Raw genomic sequence first — 17,879 nt, 5'->3', positions numbered from 1 at the left:
AAAATAAGAGCACGTTACTATTACAGAAATGTAATCTTTATATCCACCGTCATCCAGATCAAATGAGTCACGCTGTAAATAAATACTATTTATTGAAAATAGTTCTACAACAGAATTGTTTTGCTTTTCATCAACATCACCTGAAGGAGGGCCGACTCATCGCTGGAATGTTAGTTAACCCAGTTGGTGTTAGCATTCTTTTAAGACGTTTTTTTTTTTTATTCTTAGCCAAGCATCGTGATTAAAAACATCTGGGATTGCATTGCTGGCTTTGGTCTGCAGAGTGTGACTCAGCACAGAAAGCCTGAGTGGAATAAAATGTTGCTAACCACATCGGATTAGCTGCTTTATTTTTGGCATTCATGCTTGCAGGCGGGAATAAATGCAAAGCAATAATGCCCATCCATGTATAAAAAACAAACAAAAGGAATTACATGAAATTAGACTAATTCTATTCTGTTATCACATGAGATGGAAAAGCCCACAAGATTATTTCTCTTCCTGATCACCAATGTGGGTGTTCCATGTTTGAAATGATTCTTCATCATTTGACCCGCATCAACATCCGACACATCGCTTGATAAAAAGTTGATTTCAAAGCAATCTATCAGTGTGATTAGTAGTAAGGAACTTGAAAATAGCCCTTCATTGGTCGGCCTGCCATCGCCTGCTGCACTCAGGTCAATCATCCACAATCCTGATGTCAGACATCAACATGCTCTCCTTTCTCTGCCTTCTAAAGATATCTAAGCAGGTAAAAGAGAAGCAGCTGCATCATGGGACGCATCCATTCCACCTCCAGCCAGGCTCCATTTCCATCATGGAGAACTACCTTACTGGGGTAGTGACACCTGGCCACGCCACAGCGGTTAGCTACTAGCTGGCTAGCGACTAGCTTCAGGCCGCTAGTCAAAGGTAACGCTACATATTGGAGTGCAGCCTTCCTTTCTATATTGCAATGTGAAATCAATGCACCCAGGAAGGAAGTATGACATGTTACCTGGATGTTACCCTCTGACATAGCTGTGTCCCATGACCTGCATTCATTGGCTGCCTCTTTTTACCTGTTTTTACATCTGTAGAAGGCAGAGAAGACAGAGAAACGTGCGTTGATGTCTCACGTAAGGATTGGGGATGATGGGTGGACGGCACAGACAGGAAGCGGACCAGCAGAGGATTGGCGGCGAAGGCCGGGGGCCGCTCACACGCCGAGCTTGTTGGCCTGCGTCAGCACCACCTTAAGGACGGGCATGAAGGCAGACGTCTCGCTGAAGTTGCTGCTGCTGACAATGTGGGTGTGGATGTCGAGACCCTCGCCGTACGAGCGGGACTCCACGCTCCTCGCCATGCTGTGGAGACCGCTGACGATGGCGGGAGAGAGCTGGGGAGGGAGAAGGCGTGTGAGGGCGGACTGCCATCAGGTGTGGACCCCTCTGCTTGGCCTTGCATGTTCATGGTGATATCAGGACTCTCCTCGGGCGAGTTACTCACCGTCTGTTCTCGCAGCTTGTCATAGAGCGCCTCCAGTCGTTTGTTAGCGTCGTCTAGCTTCCTCCTGGTTTGCTGCCAAGCATTGAAAATCCAGATGAACTTGAGCGTTGGTACGTTAAAAAAAAAGCACCTCCGTGTCCTCACTCACCGGGTCTGTGGCCAAGGCCAAGCACTTCTGGATGAGTCCCTCAAAGGTGGTCTTCAGGACCAGGTGTTCGTCAGGGATGGGCTTCTTCACCATCTTCTGGGCTGGGATGGCCTGCAGAGACTGGATGGAGCTGACATTCAGTCACGTCTCTTGAGTCATTTCTTCCACACGAGCATACCTGGATGCCGTCACCCGTGGGGGCCCCGGGTGCCCCCTCCATGCTGGTGTTGGGCGCGGTGGGGTTCACTGGCTGTGGCGGGATCTGCTGCACGCCTGTGTAAGGAGCCCGGACGCCGTGCAGGTCCGCTGCCGCGCCCTGTGGGGCTACGGGGTGGCCGTGAAGGTCGCCGCCCAGGGGGGCCATGATGGGGGTAGTGATGGGAGCGGGCGGGGTGAAGTTCTCAGTCACCTGCGAAGACACGTGAGGACATGTTCATCTCTCAAATACATTTCCACTCATCATCATCACCATCACCTTCTTCTTTGATGATCTGCTCAGGGTTGGCGGGTCGTTCCAGCCGTTCTGAGGACCTGCACAAAAAATACCACCACCATAATGATACTAAAGTATTCATACATTCAATAATACAAACTATATCAAATCACATAATAGCAATTACAAAATAGATGGTATGTGGGTAGTGTTTATGAATGAAAATATGGTTATTGATCATCAATATTGGGCTGAGTAGAAAGATCCAGAGAACGTTGGTCAATCAAGGAAGGAGAAATCATAGAAGATGGAAGCAGGAAGTGAAAGTGATTAACGACAGGAAAACCAGCGAGGGCTGGTTCTCTGTGGGGCGGGGGGTCAGCTCGGGGTCAAGCTGTGTACCTGAGACTCCACACGCTGGAGGAGGCGGGGCATAGGACCCGGGAGAGCCCGGCACGCCGTGCTGGAAAGACGGTCCAATCGAGGACGGAGGATGCTGAGGGGGGGAGGAGGGGGTTGCGGGCTGTGTGTACTGAGAAAGGAAGCCGGGCGGGGGAGGAGGAGGGGAGGAGGGTTCGGCCGGAAGAGGAAGAGGAGTAGCTGAGGAGTAGAGAAGAGGCTGATAGGTTCCAGGTGCGTAGTACTGGACCTGGGAGGGGGCTGACAGCGAACACATGCTGTTAGTACACCAGGAAGTAGTCACATCCGACATGTCAGGTGGAGAAGCGCCTTTCTGCTTGAGGGGTGTCGGGCCTGGTGACTTACGCTGGTACTGCTGGGGATACATGGATGCGGGCAGGGCGGCGGCGGCGGCGGCGTTGGACGCCGGCGTCGCGTACAAAGGCTGTGGTGGCTCCACCTGACCAGGGAAAAATGGCAACAAAAACCACAAAATTGTGCATAAAAACAAACATTAACAAGACGAGTTGACGAGTTGGTGAAGCTTGGGTAGATAAGGACGTCATAAACGCTAGCACACAAACCAGTGATGCCAGACGTAAAGAGGAGATGTTTACAGGTCACATGACATTGAGAGGGGTATGAATGGGCGGTACCTTCTGTGCGGAGGCAGGGCCCACCTGCATAGGAGGCGGGGCACTGGGGAGGGCTGTTGGAGTTTGGTTACTCCAGGAGGTGACGGTGGAGGCAGCCCTCACCTGAAGCATGTGAACGCACACACACACACACACACACACACACACAAACAAACACACAAGGTATTGATGGTGATGGTGGAGGTGGGCGGGGTCACGACGGGGTCAAGACAATGAATGAGTAGTAAAGCGGCACGTACGGGTTGGTAATACTGCTGTACTGGCGTGACGGGGGTGGGTAGAGGAGGAAGCGGGGCAGTGGCGTGAGGCTGGAGCGGAGCAAAGGGATGGGGGTGCTGAGCGGCGTGGGAAGGAGGCTGAGCTCCGTGTGTCTGACTTGGAGCCGCCGCCCGCTGCTGCTGCTGCTGCTGACCCAGAGCCCGGCCGAGGCGCTCCCGGAGCCGCTGCAGGGCGACCTGGCGGAGTTGTGGAGGTGTTAGGTGTGTCGCTAGCGTGGAGTTGATGTACCGCGAGGACACCTGGTTGCTGTGGTCAGGAGGCAGGTAGGCCATGGCGGCGGCCAGGCTGCCCTGGGAGGCCAGAAGGCCGGCGTACTGGCCCATCTTCTCAGCCAGGAGGACGCCGATGGCGGCGGGGCCCGAGCGCTGCATCTGCTCCACCGCGTGCCGTAGCACCACCACCTTCTCCACCAGGTCCTGAGGGTGAAATATTAATATTTATTAATTGGAGCGGGCGGGGTTAGATATGATAATCCAGCATGTGACACCAACACACCTGCAGGGAAAGCGGACAGTTTGTCTCCAGCGCTTTGGTCCAGCACGACACCAACTTCTCCATGTTGCCGGCGCAGATGTAGCACAGGCAGGCGTACGCTTGCAGCTCGGCTTCATCGGCCGCCTCCAGCCGGGACCCGAGGAGATCTGACCAACGCAGCCCGGGTGTTAAAGCGGCAGGGGGCGTGCATGTGCGTGTGCTTGCTAAACTCACCGCAAAGCGAAGAAAACTCCTCGGGCTGCGCGTAGGTCATAATGGCCGCCAGGGCTTCCTTCCAGCTGTGCAGGTCGCACGTCTTCAGGATGTCCTGCCAGTCCTTCATCACCACGGCGCTGATCAGCTGTGGGACAAACAAAAAAGTATGCTTCATGTAGGATATAGTAAAGAGGCACCCGCCCTTCGGGGTCTCAGATGGGGTGGCTTACCTTGGTGATCTTGCTGTGGCTTTTCCTAAAATACTTCCTCTGGGTTTTCTCCAGCAGCTCCGACCCACCAGCCATGGCCAAGATGATGCTGTCGGCCGTGCGGTTGTCATGGAGACAGAGTTCCACAGCTGCCTCAAAGTCGCCAGTCAGCAGGGCCTGCGTGATCAGCCCATCCACATCTTTGAATGGAGACAATTGATATTTAGTGTACTGTATGTAAAACAGGGTCGGCAACCTTTACTCGGAAAAGAGACCACTTTTGGTGGTGTTTGTTATGATCAAAAGCAGGGGTCTCAAACTCAATTTACTTGGGGGCCACTGGAGCTAGGGTCTGGGTGAGACTGGGCCACATCAGGTTTTCAAAAAAAACCCAAACGCTTTTATTAAAAACAGAAAAATATACAAACATTTTCAGTGCTTTGGTTCCGATTTTCTACAATAAAAGCACTGATAAAACATTCCACTGTTCTCAAATATTTTAATTTTTATTTTTCTGCACAAAAAAAGATGACAAATAAATAAACAAATCAACAATAAAGAAAATCAATCAATCAGTAATAAATAAATATAATAATAATAATAAAACAGCAAATAATAAAAACTTAAGAAACCACATATAGTTGGTGGGTAGACAAATTATTTTTTTCAGATTAAAATTAACAAAGCATTATTAGAGCCCTGTAGACATGACAAAACACGACTATAGTCACACTTATACTTATTTTATTTACAACATATTGCACAACTGCAGGGTCTTGAGACACATGCTAACTCGCAAACCAGAGAGCGAGCGACCTAAACGGTAGCCTTCAAGTTATTTCCTTTAAACTTAAAAAGCCAAAAACTTACCACTTCCACACGGATAGTGAGGATAACTATTAACAGTTATTTAACCTTTAACATTAATCAAACGTAATAATTTTTTCTGGGTACATGATACCATACAGCATCCATATCAAACTTGCGCGGGCCGCACTAACATTAAACTTTCATATCAAGACAGGGGCCTTAAACTAGTGTCCAGCAGGACACATTTGGCCCGCGGGCCGCGTGTTTGAGACCCCTGATCAAAAGGAAGGTAATCACCTTGACTGATTCTGAGGCCGACTCCTCCTCCTGCAGGAGCGTCTCGGGGCTGCTCCACCTGGGATGGGGTCCCCGCCGGACAGGACTCCTCCTGTGCCTCCTCCAGTGGGACGTCCTGAAACACAGAGGAACATTCAGGCATGACCTTGCGTAAGGTTCCATGTGCATCAAGATGTACCTCCTCCAAAGGAATCTCCTCCTCCTCCTCCTGTGGAGCCCCAGCCTGGCCTGGACCTCCTGCAGCATCCAGGTTTGACGCAGCCATCGTGTCCAAGGCTTCCACCGGATCGCCCACTTGCGGCTGCACGCTAGCTGTAGCATCCACATCCTCCTATAGAGAAGATATGTCAGGAGCTGAAAGTCGAGGCCACAGCACAGTGTGAAGATCTCCTGTCCATACGTACCAGCACAGCATCAGCAGGCTGTGCCGCCAAAGCTGCTGAAATCTGCCAACACAGTCAAACCTTTAGCACCCCCTTGCTGCACAAACATGAAACTGCACACGTCATCACCTTGGAAGACACATCCTCTTTGCTGTAGCCCAGAAGCTCCAGGAACTTACTGCGAACATCACCTTCAAAGTTGGCCTGCAAACGACAATCGATTACACCAGGGGTCTCAAACACGCGGCCCGCGGGCCAAATGTGGCCTGCAGAACACTAGTTTGAGGCCCCCGCCTTGATATGAAAGTTTAATGTTAGTGCGGCCCGCGCAAGTTTGATATGGATGCTGTATGGTATCATGTACACAGAAAAAATTATTACGTTTGATTAATGTTCATGTTAAAGGTTAAATAACTTAATAGTTATCCTCCCTATCCGTGTGGAAGTGGTAAGTTTTTGGCTATTTAAGTTTAAAGGAAATAACTTGAAGGCTACCGTTTAGGTCGCTAGCTCTCTAGTTTGCAAGTTAGTTTGTCCATTCACACACACTAACAGTAAACATTGGTTTGTCTATTGACACGTGGACATGAAGTAGGTAAGGTAGGAGGCGTATGATAAAGGAAGTAGAGGTGGTACCTCCAGGAAAGACCATAAAGTTTTATCAAAGTCATTCTCCGCTGTGTGGATCTTCTCCTGGCAGAACTCCTGGAAGGCGCCGGCGTCGAGGGTGGCCTGCAGCTGCTCCGAACGCCTCAAGAAGGTCGTCTCCGTCACTACCTGGCTGATGTGCACCCTGTGCACGGTGGTCTGCTGGGGGGGGTTGGGCGCACCGTTCTCCAGTGACACCAGCTTACCTCCAAACTGCGATGGGGGAGAGAGAGAGAGAAAAGCACATAATCAGATTAGCCCCGCGTACGCAGCACCCCCACCGACTCACGGCAAACGATGCCCCCACGGGCCTGCGGATCCACTTTGGCGGCTTCTTCAGCGGGTTGACGCTAGCGGAGGGGGCGGAGCTCTGAGGCACCTGCAGCGGGGGCAAGGTTTGTCCTGTACCGAATGGATCCATGTTGCCAAACGAATTACTGATCTGGAACACACAGCAGATCACATGACTACTTGGAAAGGTTTTTGTCCATTCACATACACACATCAACGTTTGCCTCTCCATTCATATACAGTACTTACTACATGTAACTATCTGTATGTCCATTCACATACACACGTCAACATTTGCCTCTCCATTCATATACAGTACTTACATGTAACTATCTGTATGTCCATTCACATACACACGTCAACATTTGCCTCTCCATTCATATACAGCACTTACATGTAACTATATGTATGTCCATTCGCATACACACGTCAATGTTTGCCTCTCCATTCATATACAGTACTTACTACATGTAACTATCTGTATGTCCATTCGCATACACACATCAACATTTGACTCTCCATTCATATACAGTACTTACTACATGTAACTATCTGTATGTCCATTCGCATACACACGTCAACATTTGACTCTCCATTCATATACAGTACTTACTACATGTAACTATCTGTATGTCCATTCGCATACACACGTCAACATTTGACTCTCCATTCATATACAGTACTTACTACATGTAACTATCTGTATGTCTATTCGCATACACACGTCAACATTTACCTCTCCATTCATATACAGTCCTTACATATAACTATCTGTATGTCCATTCACATACACACGTCAACATTTGCCTCTACATTCTTATACAGTACTTACTACATGTAACTATCTGTATGTCCATTCACATACACACGTTAACGCCTTTCTGTCCATTCACATTCAGACATTACCTGTATGTCCATTCACACCTCCACATATCACCATTTGTTTGGTCATCCAAAGTAAAGAGTCTATCCATTCGCATAACTACAGCAGTAGAAGCAAGGAGGAGGAGAGGGGGTGTCGTCACCTGGTCAGCGTGTCTGAGGCTGTGCACATGGCCGCTGCCGCCCATGATGGAGTAAATGTCGATGTGTCCGTCAAAGCAGGCGGCCGACAGCACGGCAGGGTTCCTGGGGCACCACTGGATGTCAAAGCACCACTGGTTGCCAGTGGGCAGCTCGTAGACCACCTCTGCCGTGTTTGGGTTCCAGCAGAGAATCCTCCCGTCCTTACCGCAGCTGAGGAGCAGCTCGGGATCGGCGGAACTCCACGCGATGGCGAGGACGCCTCTGCAGGGGAAGGAAGGCAACAGGTGAACACGCCAGAACTAAATCTTGCTGGTGTTCAGCAAGGATGTCCGCACCTCGTGTGATTCTCCAGAATCTTGAGAGGGGAGGTAGCGAAACGCAAATCCCACATCTGGATGACGGGCATGCGGTCGTCTTCGGAGGCCAGTACCAGCTGGGTGGCCACCTCCGGGTTCCAGGCCAGGCCGGAGCAATGCATCTAGAATCAAAGGCTGATTAGAAACTCCGCCGGCCATCCCAGAATGACACGAGTGCTCCGCGTACTCTGTTGCTGTGGTCGCTGACTTTAATGATGAGGTCGTTCTTGCGCAGGTCCCACACGGAGGCGCGGCCACTCGGGCTGGCTGAGGCCAGGATGTGCTGGACCTGCTTGTTCCAGGACACACAGCCCACATCCTCCGCCGTCTGTAACAAACCACCACATGCCCTCACGTACTACCCCAAAACTCCAACATACTATGTTACATAATCACACCGTGACACACTTCTTACTTACCTATGTGACACACAGAAATACACTTCAATACACACACACACACACACACACTAAAAACTATATCAAAATATGACATTTTCACCCATTTTTTAAGAAATAAATGAGTGCTGTTTGGAGGTTAATAAATATCCAAAGACACATTATACAGTATTTAGTATTCTGGCCACTAAGTGTCAGATACATTACATGACCTTAACACTGCATCCAGACACCAGACAGCCATGCCTCCGTCCTCACATCCTGTGTGGAAGTGGTGCGTTTTTGACTTCTTACTGTATATATATGCAAGTCATATTCATGTATGTGAATATATATATACACACACACACGTTATACTGACAGAGGTGTGTAAGTAGTGTCAGCAGTGATTATGGAGGCACTGCGTCTAATGAAGAGGAGGCCATAGTGTGACACACGCACCTGAGCTTTGGGTCCCGGTGTCATGGGGGAGGTGAAGTTATTCATATCCCAGATGTAGATTTCAGACTCGTTCCCACCGGATGCAAACAGGTTGGTCTGCACCACAGAAGAAGAGAGCTTCACAAGGTGAAAGGCACCAAGAGAAGACGTCGTGGTGTCGTACCTGGAAGGGATTGATGTCCAGAGCTCTCACGGGACCCGAGTGCCTGTCACTCTCTGCAATAATCACATCGCTTTCCCCGGATACGATCTTGCCGGCGTCATAGAGGATGACGTTGCCGTTCTCTCCACCGGCAATAATCACACCCGTGGGGTGACCTTGGGAGTCTGTTCCGACAGGACCCCAAACCAGCTTGTGATACCTTCACGGACAGAAGACACCCAGAGTCACTCACATCAGTAAAACATCCCCTTTTTTGTTTGTTTGTACCTGTGGGACGAAGAGAAGCTGCCACATGATTTCATGTCCAGTGATGGGTCGGACAAGTCCAACTCAAAGATCTCCAAGGAGGCATTGGTGCTGAAGGAAGCATCCAGCTGCTGGGCTGACGTTCCTGCAGTTCAGTTTGAAATATGACAACAAATTTGCATGATGGATGGAATGAAGAGCACTGATTGGCAGGCGTGCTCATCATACCTGTGGCAAGGTAGATGGGGTGGTGGTGTTCTGGGCTCCAACTCTGGATGGCCGTCCGGGTGATCTCTTTTAGCTTCATCCTGCAAAATAACCCAGGATTTATTACATACGTTTGCTTGGGTGTGACAGTACATATTCATGGACTTGCAATAATTTGGCAGCAAATGCCATATTTTGCACAGCGCTAGATTTTACAATTATTCACATGTTTGATGTTGTGTAAGTATATATATTTATTATAGATTTGCCCTTAGGGTGCATTTCTTCTGCCTCAGTTCAATGAAATTAGCATACACCGGGAAGTTAGCATCAAGCTACCAGCTGATTTTAGTGACACAAAAAACACTTGACACGCGTGGTAGGCGTTAATAATGACGCGTTAATGAGCGGCACATGATTGTCAGGTTATTGGATACACTATAATAATTAAGTTAATACATTTGGTAATCTAGCTGAGTGATTCTTACACAAACGTTGCTTATCTTGCTACTTCATACTTGCACGAGATCACAATGAACAAAAACAAAACAAATGCAGGAAAACATGAGTTCCTCTTCACAAAGACAAAAGGCGGAAAAACAACACACAAAAAATAGGAAAGCACCGGTCTCACCTGCAGGGTAGATATCTCCTGACTGCTAGTTTCCACGTCCCCACTGGTCTCCATCAACGTGGCACTCAGCAGTCGGGAAGGCCTCCACCCACGAAGAAGAACTACTTCCGGTAATTGGTCGTATTTGGTAGCTGCTAGCATAAGATGCTACAGCTCGTGAGCAGCTTGCTTTACGAAAAAAAAACCGTTCACACCGGCAAACTTTACAAAAAATAAACTCCATACGCAAAGTATTTCGGTGCTTTTATTTGTCAACGTCTCAAGTACCAAGTTTACAGTTTACACAGGGGTCAATATTGGGAACAATTTGATGCGTACACGTGTTACTGATGAAAAGGCCATGAAAAATTTAACTCAGTGATCATTTTCAATGCAAATTAATACATTAAAGAGGAAACAGTCATTTAACTAATGTTATTTGGTAATACAAACAACTCAATGTTTGACAAAAACAATGGATTCCTCCCACTTGAACCAACGTAAACTGAGCTGGTCGAACTGCAGTCACCCTTGAGCGACCCTGCAAGAAAAAGAACAGATTAAACATATTTTCTTTTAATTTGGCGCTAATTCATGGCCGCTGAATGCCATAACCCTCATTCATGCTTCATGGATCATCTTCCCCAAACGTACGAATGGTTCAGATGGGTAGTGATTGCTCTAATCATTGGGATGGTTATTTGAAGAAAAAGGCGCTGTGATATTTAAGAATCGTCATGTATACTCACTTATCCGATCCAGCGATTGAGCTCTCCATTTTATATGCACCGTGATCACGTGTCGTGGAAAACATAGCATATGTTTAGAATAACTATAAATCAAACACACACCTAAAAAATAGCTTACTTTTAACATCAAAATGCAACACACTAAAATGTGACTGCCACTGCCCCTCCGCAACGTGCTCGAATCAACTCACATGTAACTTCCGCTTCCTGTTCTTCTTCGACGGTTCAAAACCAGCTACCATGCTAATCTGCCCAACTAATCAACGCCTCCAATTTAATACAATGCTTGATTATTGAAAAACACCACACAATTCCTTCCTCGATGAAGAAGTTATCTGGAATGTTCTTTTTTTTCGTCACTGTTGGAGATTTAGGCGAGATTTTCTGCTCATTAACGCCCCCAACAGGCCAAAGAGTAATAACACTTCAATTTTAAAGAATAGCTAAAATATTTGCGTTTCAATAAATATATAGCGAAATAGCTTTATTTTTTGTACAATTGATTAATTGTACATCATTTTCACGTGGCTTCCCATGATAATTTGTTTGGAATGATTTGTACTTTACCTCACTGCAGTGTAATTATTTTGATTGACAGATGAATAAAATGTGTCGAATGACGTTTCTGTACTTCCTTCTAGTGTCATGTTTGTGAAGCAGTCAAAATGCTTTTGTCGTATTCAGCCTTGTAAAAAGGCACACAAACAGCTGTTGCTTTTGACTGTATGGGGTTGGGCTGCCATTTATGAGGTGCTGTACTTTGTCTTGATGCTGTGTGTGTGTGTGTGTTCTAAGCAATTGAAGTCAATGAGTAGCCTAGCCTGGTTAAGAATGATCATCAGCGGAAGCAACACATGATTAGTGCTAAAAAGTAATTCCAAATCCCTACTTGACAAAATAAATATCAAAAGATACATGTTCTGTTTGTCTACTTGGAGCACAAATATACAATTTGACACCATGTTTTGTCATCAGATAGGGGGAAAAAAAGACAGAAAAGAGTATAAAAGGGTGAATAAAAGTGTGAGGATGGATGGCGGATATGCTCTGATGAGCGTCCATGGCGGCAGATGCTGCTGTCCTTCAGTTTATATCGCGACGGGCTCCGGCTCGCTCAGGCGTCCACGCTGGCGCCATTCTTCTTGTCCGGCGTGGGGGACGGGCGACCAGTTTAACCCACCCACCTACCTAATGGGAGGGACTGGGGGCGCGTTTTGACGTGACCGAGGGAAGAGCCGGAGATGGCCACCTAGCTGTTGATGGATGCGCAGTCTGCTTTGGCTTTGCCCGCCGAGTGGATTATCCTCATGAGGCAGTGTCCGAACTCCTCCAGGATCCTGCGCTCCGCCTCCACGTGAGGCTGCCGGGTCTGTTCAGCCCACTTGGCCTGCTCCAGGAGACAATCGCACGTCGCCTCCAACACCTCCTTCGTCACAAACGTGTACGGGAGCCTGGCACCAAGAAAGCAAATCACATTGCTGGTCGTTCTCATTATTTCTATTGTGTAAGGCGGCGTTCGTTGTTCATTACCAGCCAGGATTTAATAAGACATTTTTATTACACACACAAATGTAGTGGCTCGGTGAAAAGTAAGCGAGCTAGCATGTTGTGGGTAAGACTTCTATGTTCCATCATCAAATGTTTCGGTTATTCTGAAGTGTTGATGCCATTTCAGTCCATTCATTCATGTGCTTGGTTAGACACGTATGAGAGCCCTCCCTCTAAACAAACATGGTGAACTTTGGGTGTGAGGTGGTTCCAAGGTGGTATGACCACAGCGTAAAAGATGTTTCTCCTACCTGCCGCCTCCACTTGAGATGACGGGCGTGGTCCTCATGAGCAGGTCGGAGATCTGCGAGGAGAGCTTGGTCTTGGCGGCCGTCTGCTGTTGGACTCGGACCTCGGCGGCGTCGGCCAGGTGCATCAGCGTCTTCCTCTCCGGGCTCTCCTCGAAGTTCTTGCAGCCGACGCACTTGCAGATGGACGAGCACATGATCTTGGCCTGGATGAGGCGCAGGAGAAGATGTGAGCGGGACATTCTGTCATTTTTAGAAGCCTCGGAAAAGGATCCCACCTCGTAGCACTCGCAGTAGTTCTTCAGGCAACCCGACCGTTTGCAGTTGCAGCCTTTACTGTGGCGCCGATCCGACTCGCCCTCTTTTCCCTTGCCAATTTTGGGCTTGAAGGCCTCGGGGTTGCGGTCCAAACACGTCTGTGAACACGGCACCCCCCCATGAAGCGCTGACACGACTCAAGACAAATAAAGCCGCGACTGACCTTGATGGCTTTGGAGCGCTCGGCTTCATGCTCCAGGTTGTTGAAGCAGTTGTTGCAGTTGCAGTTGTTGCAGAACTCCCCGTTTGCAAAGCAGTCGCAATATCTGGACAGGCAGAGCACGCACGCGTCATCAGCCAACCCGGCAAAGTGCACATGCACCAATCAAGGCGGGTCGTACTCACAGCTTGAGACACTGAGACTTGGTGCAGTTGCAGGGTTTCCTCGGCCTGGCGCTCGCGTCCACCGTCGACATGCTGGTGACGCACCAGTCCAAATATGAGCCACCATCAAAAGGGGGAAAAACAGAAGGGAGAAAGTCGGCTGCTCACCCGTTGAGCGGCAGCCTGGCCTCCGTCTGGAGGTTGGCGGCAGAGGCGGGATAACCGGAGCTGTTGGCGATGCTCACGATCGGCGCCTGCTGCAGCTGAGTGACGTACTGCGCCGGTACCACGGCGTAGCCCACGTTCCCGCCGACCGGGGCCGGGGCCAGCACGGTGCCCGGCGGCAGGTTGGTGAAGTTGGGCTGGATCTGGGGCAGCGCTGTGGCAGGCATGATGAGGCGCTGCTGGGTGGGCGTGCTGGTGACCACCTGGGCGGCTGGCTTGGGCACCATCTGCAGCAAAGACGTGAGTCTCTGTTGCCAGAGAGAAGAAAGAGGCGCTGCCGCCGACTCTTACCTGCTTGACGCTCTGCGCCGGCACAATGGGGACCGACATCCTCACCGCCCCCGTGCTGACCCCTATAGGCTTGGCTGTGGGATACATCAACATGATCTCATGTCAGCTTCACAGCCATGTCTCACTCCCGCACTACATGCTGGAGCCCATTTAGGATGGCTGTTCTAGTGTTCTTCATGATCAGCCACACGTTTCATCATAGAGACAAAGAACAAATATTCTAAATAATCCAAAAATCAAAAACCATGGCATGCTCGCCCCCTCACAACTACATTTGTGTGCAATAAAAACGTGCTATTGCACAGACCCATGAAAGCATCACCTGTCTGCATGGTGCTGGTGCTGGGGTTGCTGGGCTGCACCGCGCCGCTCGCTGTGGTGGCTGTGACCAGGCGCACATAGTGGAAGCGGCTTCCTGGCACCTGGATCTGCTGCACGTTGGGCTGGGTGGCCAGCGGGATGATGGTCTTGAACTGGGAGCCGCCCACCGCCACTGACTGAACTGGTTTGATGTTCTGAGGGAGCGGGAGCAAAACGCGGGGTGAGAGATGCCATCTCGGCTACGGTCTAGCGTAGGGTAGGGTCCTGCTGTGTGATGGACTCCCACCTGGGCTGCTGCCTGGCTGGTGGCCACCTTGACCGGCGACACGGAGGTGGGCTGCTGAACTGAGAGGATCTGCTGGCCCAGCGCCACGCTGACAGGAAGGGTCACGGACTTCTGGGAGGCACTGGAGGTCGGCGAAGCCACGGACACCACGGTCACCTGGTGGAGGGGTGCCGTCACATTGGTAAAATGGTAGGATGGATTCCAGGTTGCCATAATTTGCAGTAGAGTAACCTCTCATTGGTTCCACAAAGCGACTGTGATAGGTCCACTTCCACAAAGTAGGAGTCATTATTTATAAATACAATCGCTATCTATCCATCCATCCACTACGTTAAGCACAGGTGTATCTAATAAAGTGGTGTTAAAAGGGTCGATGAATCAATGCAGAACCCACCTTGCTGGGAGTCTTGAGTGGAGAGATGGCAATCTTTTTGCCGGCGATGCTCTGGATGCTGGCGTTGTGGGTCTCGGACAGCGTGATGGTCCTCTGCGGCATCATGGGTGAATTCTGGGCCAGGACCCGTCCTGAGATCCAAAAGAAATGGATGCATGTGTGACGGGGATGGCGGGGATGAGGTGAACAAGTGAAATGGCTTTGAAGGGCCTCACCTGCGATGACAGGAGCTCCAGACGTCTGAGCTTTGCTGTTGACTGCTTTTGTGATGATGAACTTGATGGGCGAAGCCGAGGATGCCGGCGTTTTCTTGGTGAGCTGTTAAGACAAACAAGCAGTCCACACGTGTCATAGCCTCGTATGAAAACATCCACTCATGACCAACCGCTTTCACTGTATGCCCCCGGTGGATGGGCCCGGGAGGACACGTGAGCTCACTAGAGTTGACTGTTAGCTGGGTGCTAGCTGCAGGTTAGCAGTGTAAACAGTGTACAGTGTCTCGTTGACGAATGGTGTGCAGTAACATAGCGGTCATTACACCGCTTCCAGCTCTGCCAATGAAAGGGAACCTGTGTACCATGATCGGCAGTATGATTGTACTAGTGCCAGTAGTTCCTAAGTTAGTGTATCATTGTACTAGTGCGAGTACACCCTAAGTTAGTGTATGATTGTACTAGTGTGAGTACACCCTAAGTTACCGCATGATTGTACTAGTGTGAGTACACCCTAAGTTAGTGTATGATTGTACTAGTGTGAGTACACCCTAAGTTAGCGCATGATTGTACTAGTGTGAGTACACCCTAAGTTAGTGTATGATTGTACTAGAGCGAGTACACCCTAAGTTAGCGCATGATTGTACTAGTGTGAGTACACCCTAAGTTAGTGTATGATTGTACTAGAGCGAGTACACCCTAAGTTAGTGTATGATTGTACTAGTGCGAGTACACCCTAAGTTAGTGTATGATTGTACTAGTGTGAGTACACCCTAAGTTAGTGTATGATTGTACTAGTGTGAGTACACCCTAAGTTAGCGTATGATTGTACTAGTGTGAGTACACCCTAAGTTAGCGTGTGATTGTACTAGTGTGAGTACACCCTAAGTTACTGTATGATTGTACTAATGTGAGTACACCCTAAGTTAGTGTATGATTGTACTAGTGCGAGTACACCCTAAGTTAGTGTATGATTGTACTAGAGCGAGTAGACCCTAAGTTAGTGTATGATTGTACTAGTGTGAGTACACCCTAAGTTAGTGTATGATTGTACTAGTCTGAGTACACCCTAAGTTAGTGTATGATTGTACTCGAGTGAGTACACCCTAAGTTAGTGTATGATTGTACTAGTGCGAGTACACCCTAAGTTAGTGTATGATTGTACTAGTGCGAGTACACCCTACGTTAGTGTATGATTGTAGTCGTGTGAGTACACCCTACGTTAGTGTATGATTGTATTCATGTGAGTACACCCTAAGTTAGTGTATGATTGTATTCGTGTGAGTACACCCTAAGTTAGTGTATGATTGTACTAGTGCGAGTACACCCTAAGTTAGCGTATGATTGTACTAGTGCGAGTACACCCTAAGTTAGCGTATGATTGTACTAGTGCGAGTACACCCTAAGTTAGTGTATGATTGTACTAGTGCGAGTACACCCTACGTTAGTGTATGATTGTACTAGAGTGAGTACACCCTAAGTTACCTGCACAGTCTTGAGCTGCGGGCTTTGTAGTGCAGTCACTTGGCTGGCCGCACTCGCAACCACTTGCTTCAACTCTGACCTCCCCCCGATGGTCACCACCTTGATCTGCGGCACCGGCGACTTTCCGTCGGCCGCGGCCTGAGCCCCGCCTGCCTTGGCAGCGGCCGTGTGGGGCAGCTGCAGCACTATGGGCTGTCCCGTCTTGCCAATGGTGGTCACAAAGAGCTTCTGGCCATCCTGCTTGATGATCTGCGGGGAGGCCGTTCCCCCCGCTGAGCGCGCCGCCTCCGTGGCTTGCGACGAAGCCACCTTGTTGAGGATGATCTGGTGATTGGCGGCGGAGATGGTGAACGGTGCTGTGAGCTTTTGCAAGCCGCTGGTCGAGACCGTCGTCCCTGTGACGCTGTCCGTGGTTTTGGTGACGGCGGTGGAGGTGGCCAACGATGCTGGCTTCAGGGTGAGGAGCTGGGAGGGCAATCCGGGGGCCGAGATGGGAAGCTGAGATTCCGTGGAGGTGGAAAGACCCGCGTTCTCCGGTGCCAGCGGAATGTCCGTTTCCATGGGGACGGACGTGTCTTGACTGGAGTCCGACTGGGAGTGAGCCACCTCCTCGATGGCCTCCATGTCCATGATCTCATCGGGAAGGAGGCTGTTGAGCTCAGGCGGCACCACGTCCATGTTGGCGAGGACTCAGCAGCCTGGTACACCTTGAGAAACAACACACATTACACTTGTACGTCTCACAAAGCTCTTTTTAGCCAATATTACAAAATATATCTTCCTTTTTTACAGCTTCAGTTCTCCTGCTGTGGTACATTTTGTTTGACAGGTAGTCTACAATTTGTTAGAGTTTTACAAATCAGATTCCATCACCAGGTTAAGATACGTAAAGTCCCCAACATCCATACCTTTAAGTTAAGTACTAATAAGAACAGACAGAGTTTGTAATACACTGGTTACCTACGCAATGTACAAAAGGTGGTCAGAAATTAAGAACAGCTCACTCCATAATTCATATATTGTTACATTACTACTTCTCCCAGACTGTTGGACACGGATATTTCATTCTATATTCAATATATTGCCAGTAAGACAACGTTATTAGTACACAATGGTGTTCATGTTGTAATGCGAGTATTCGAGTATAATAATCTAGGAATATTGTCATGCTAGATTTCAACGTGCTTCTGTTAAAACGCTTTTCGGAGAAAGTAAACAAACCAGAGAGCGGATTAGCACACAGGTTTGCCCTCTTTTCTGACTTCAAGGTGGGCATTTAAGCCCGATCACAAAC

The 17,879-nt window shown here is 49.1% G+C and overlaps 2 protein-coding genes across 6 annotated transcripts in view; both read right to left on the bottom strand.

Annotated features, from left to right (window-relative positions):
- Positions 1 to 75: 75 nt before the first annotated feature.
- On the bottom strand, positions 76 to 10,340 carry sec31a (SEC31 homolog A, COPII coat complex component). 3 transcript variants are annotated; one of them, XM_058064945.1, is made up of 27 exons: positions 10,206 to 10,340; positions 9,593 to 9,672; positions 9,386 to 9,509; positions 9,119 to 9,317; positions 8,956 to 9,051; positions 8,304 to 8,444; positions 8,096 to 8,238; positions 7,760 to 8,021; positions 6,733 to 6,885; positions 6,432 to 6,656; positions 5,925 to 5,999; positions 5,817 to 5,858; positions 5,591 to 5,743; positions 5,413 to 5,527; positions 4,327 to 4,505; positions 4,115 to 4,241; positions 3,902 to 4,047; positions 3,646 to 3,822; positions 3,367 to 3,582; positions 3,128 to 3,229; positions 2,838 to 2,931; positions 2,475 to 2,732; positions 2,115 to 2,170; positions 1,818 to 2,048; positions 1,640 to 1,759; positions 1,492 to 1,563; positions 76 to 1,381 (listed from the first exon to the last, which is right to left on the bottom strand). In XM_058064945.1, the coding sequence occupies exons 2-27, from the start codon at positions 9,669 to 9,671 to the stop codon at positions 1,202 to 1,204; spliced, it is 3,765 nt and encodes a 1,254-aa protein (XP_057920928.1). In that variant the 5' UTR covers position 9,672; positions 10,206 to 10,340; the 3' UTR covers positions 76 to 1,201. The 3 variants fall into 3 exon arrangements, with proteins under 3 accessions (XP_057920928.1, XP_057920930.1, XP_057920929.1); XM_058064947.1 differs by lacking the exon at positions 2,475 to 2,732; XM_058064946.1 differs by lacking the exon at positions 3,128 to 3,229.
- Positions 10,341 to 11,400: 1,060 nt separating this feature from the next.
- The window catches only part of lin54 (lin-54 DREAM MuvB core complex component), a 25,735-nt gene continuing 19,256 nt past the window's right edge, over positions 11,401 to 17,879 (bottom strand). For all 3 annotated transcript variants that reach the window (XM_058063169.1, XM_058063160.1, XM_058063151.1), the window contains 12 exons: positions 16,586 to 17,292; positions 15,104 to 15,206; positions 14,889 to 15,019; positions 14,495 to 14,650; positions 14,210 to 14,402; positions 13,888 to 13,961; positions 13,540 to 13,823; positions 13,393 to 13,464; positions 13,211 to 13,313; positions 13,008 to 13,145; positions 12,733 to 12,935; positions 11,401 to 12,384 (listed from right to left, as the gene is read on the bottom strand). In XM_058063169.1, the coding sequence (XP_057919152.1) occupies positions 12,183 to 12,384; positions 12,733 to 12,935; positions 13,008 to 13,145; positions 13,211 to 13,313; positions 13,393 to 13,464; positions 13,540 to 13,823; positions 13,888 to 13,961; positions 14,210 to 14,402; positions 14,495 to 14,650; positions 14,889 to 15,019; positions 15,104 to 15,206; positions 16,586 to 17,263 (2,337 nt within the window). In that variant the 5' untranslated portion in view covers positions 17,264 to 17,292 and the 3' untranslated portion in view covers positions 11,401 to 12,182. The remainder of the gene's footprint in view (positions 12,385 to 12,732; positions 12,936 to 13,007; positions 13,146 to 13,210; positions 13,314 to 13,392; positions 13,465 to 13,539; positions 13,824 to 13,887; positions 13,962 to 14,209; positions 14,403 to 14,494; positions 14,651 to 14,888; positions 15,020 to 15,103; positions 15,207 to 16,585; positions 17,293 to 17,879) is intronic.

Source organism: Doryrhamphus excisus, chromosome 2 (assembly GCF_030265055.1).
Source record: "Doryrhamphus excisus isolate RoL2022-K1 chromosome 2, RoL_Dexc_1.0, whole genome shotgun sequence".
NCBI classification, from domain to species: Eukaryota; Metazoa; Chordata; class Actinopteri; order Syngnathiformes; family Syngnathidae; genus Doryrhamphus; species Doryrhamphus excisus.
Note: the sequence above shows the minus strand (reverse complement) of the source record. Positions and strands in the feature narration are given on the sequence as shown.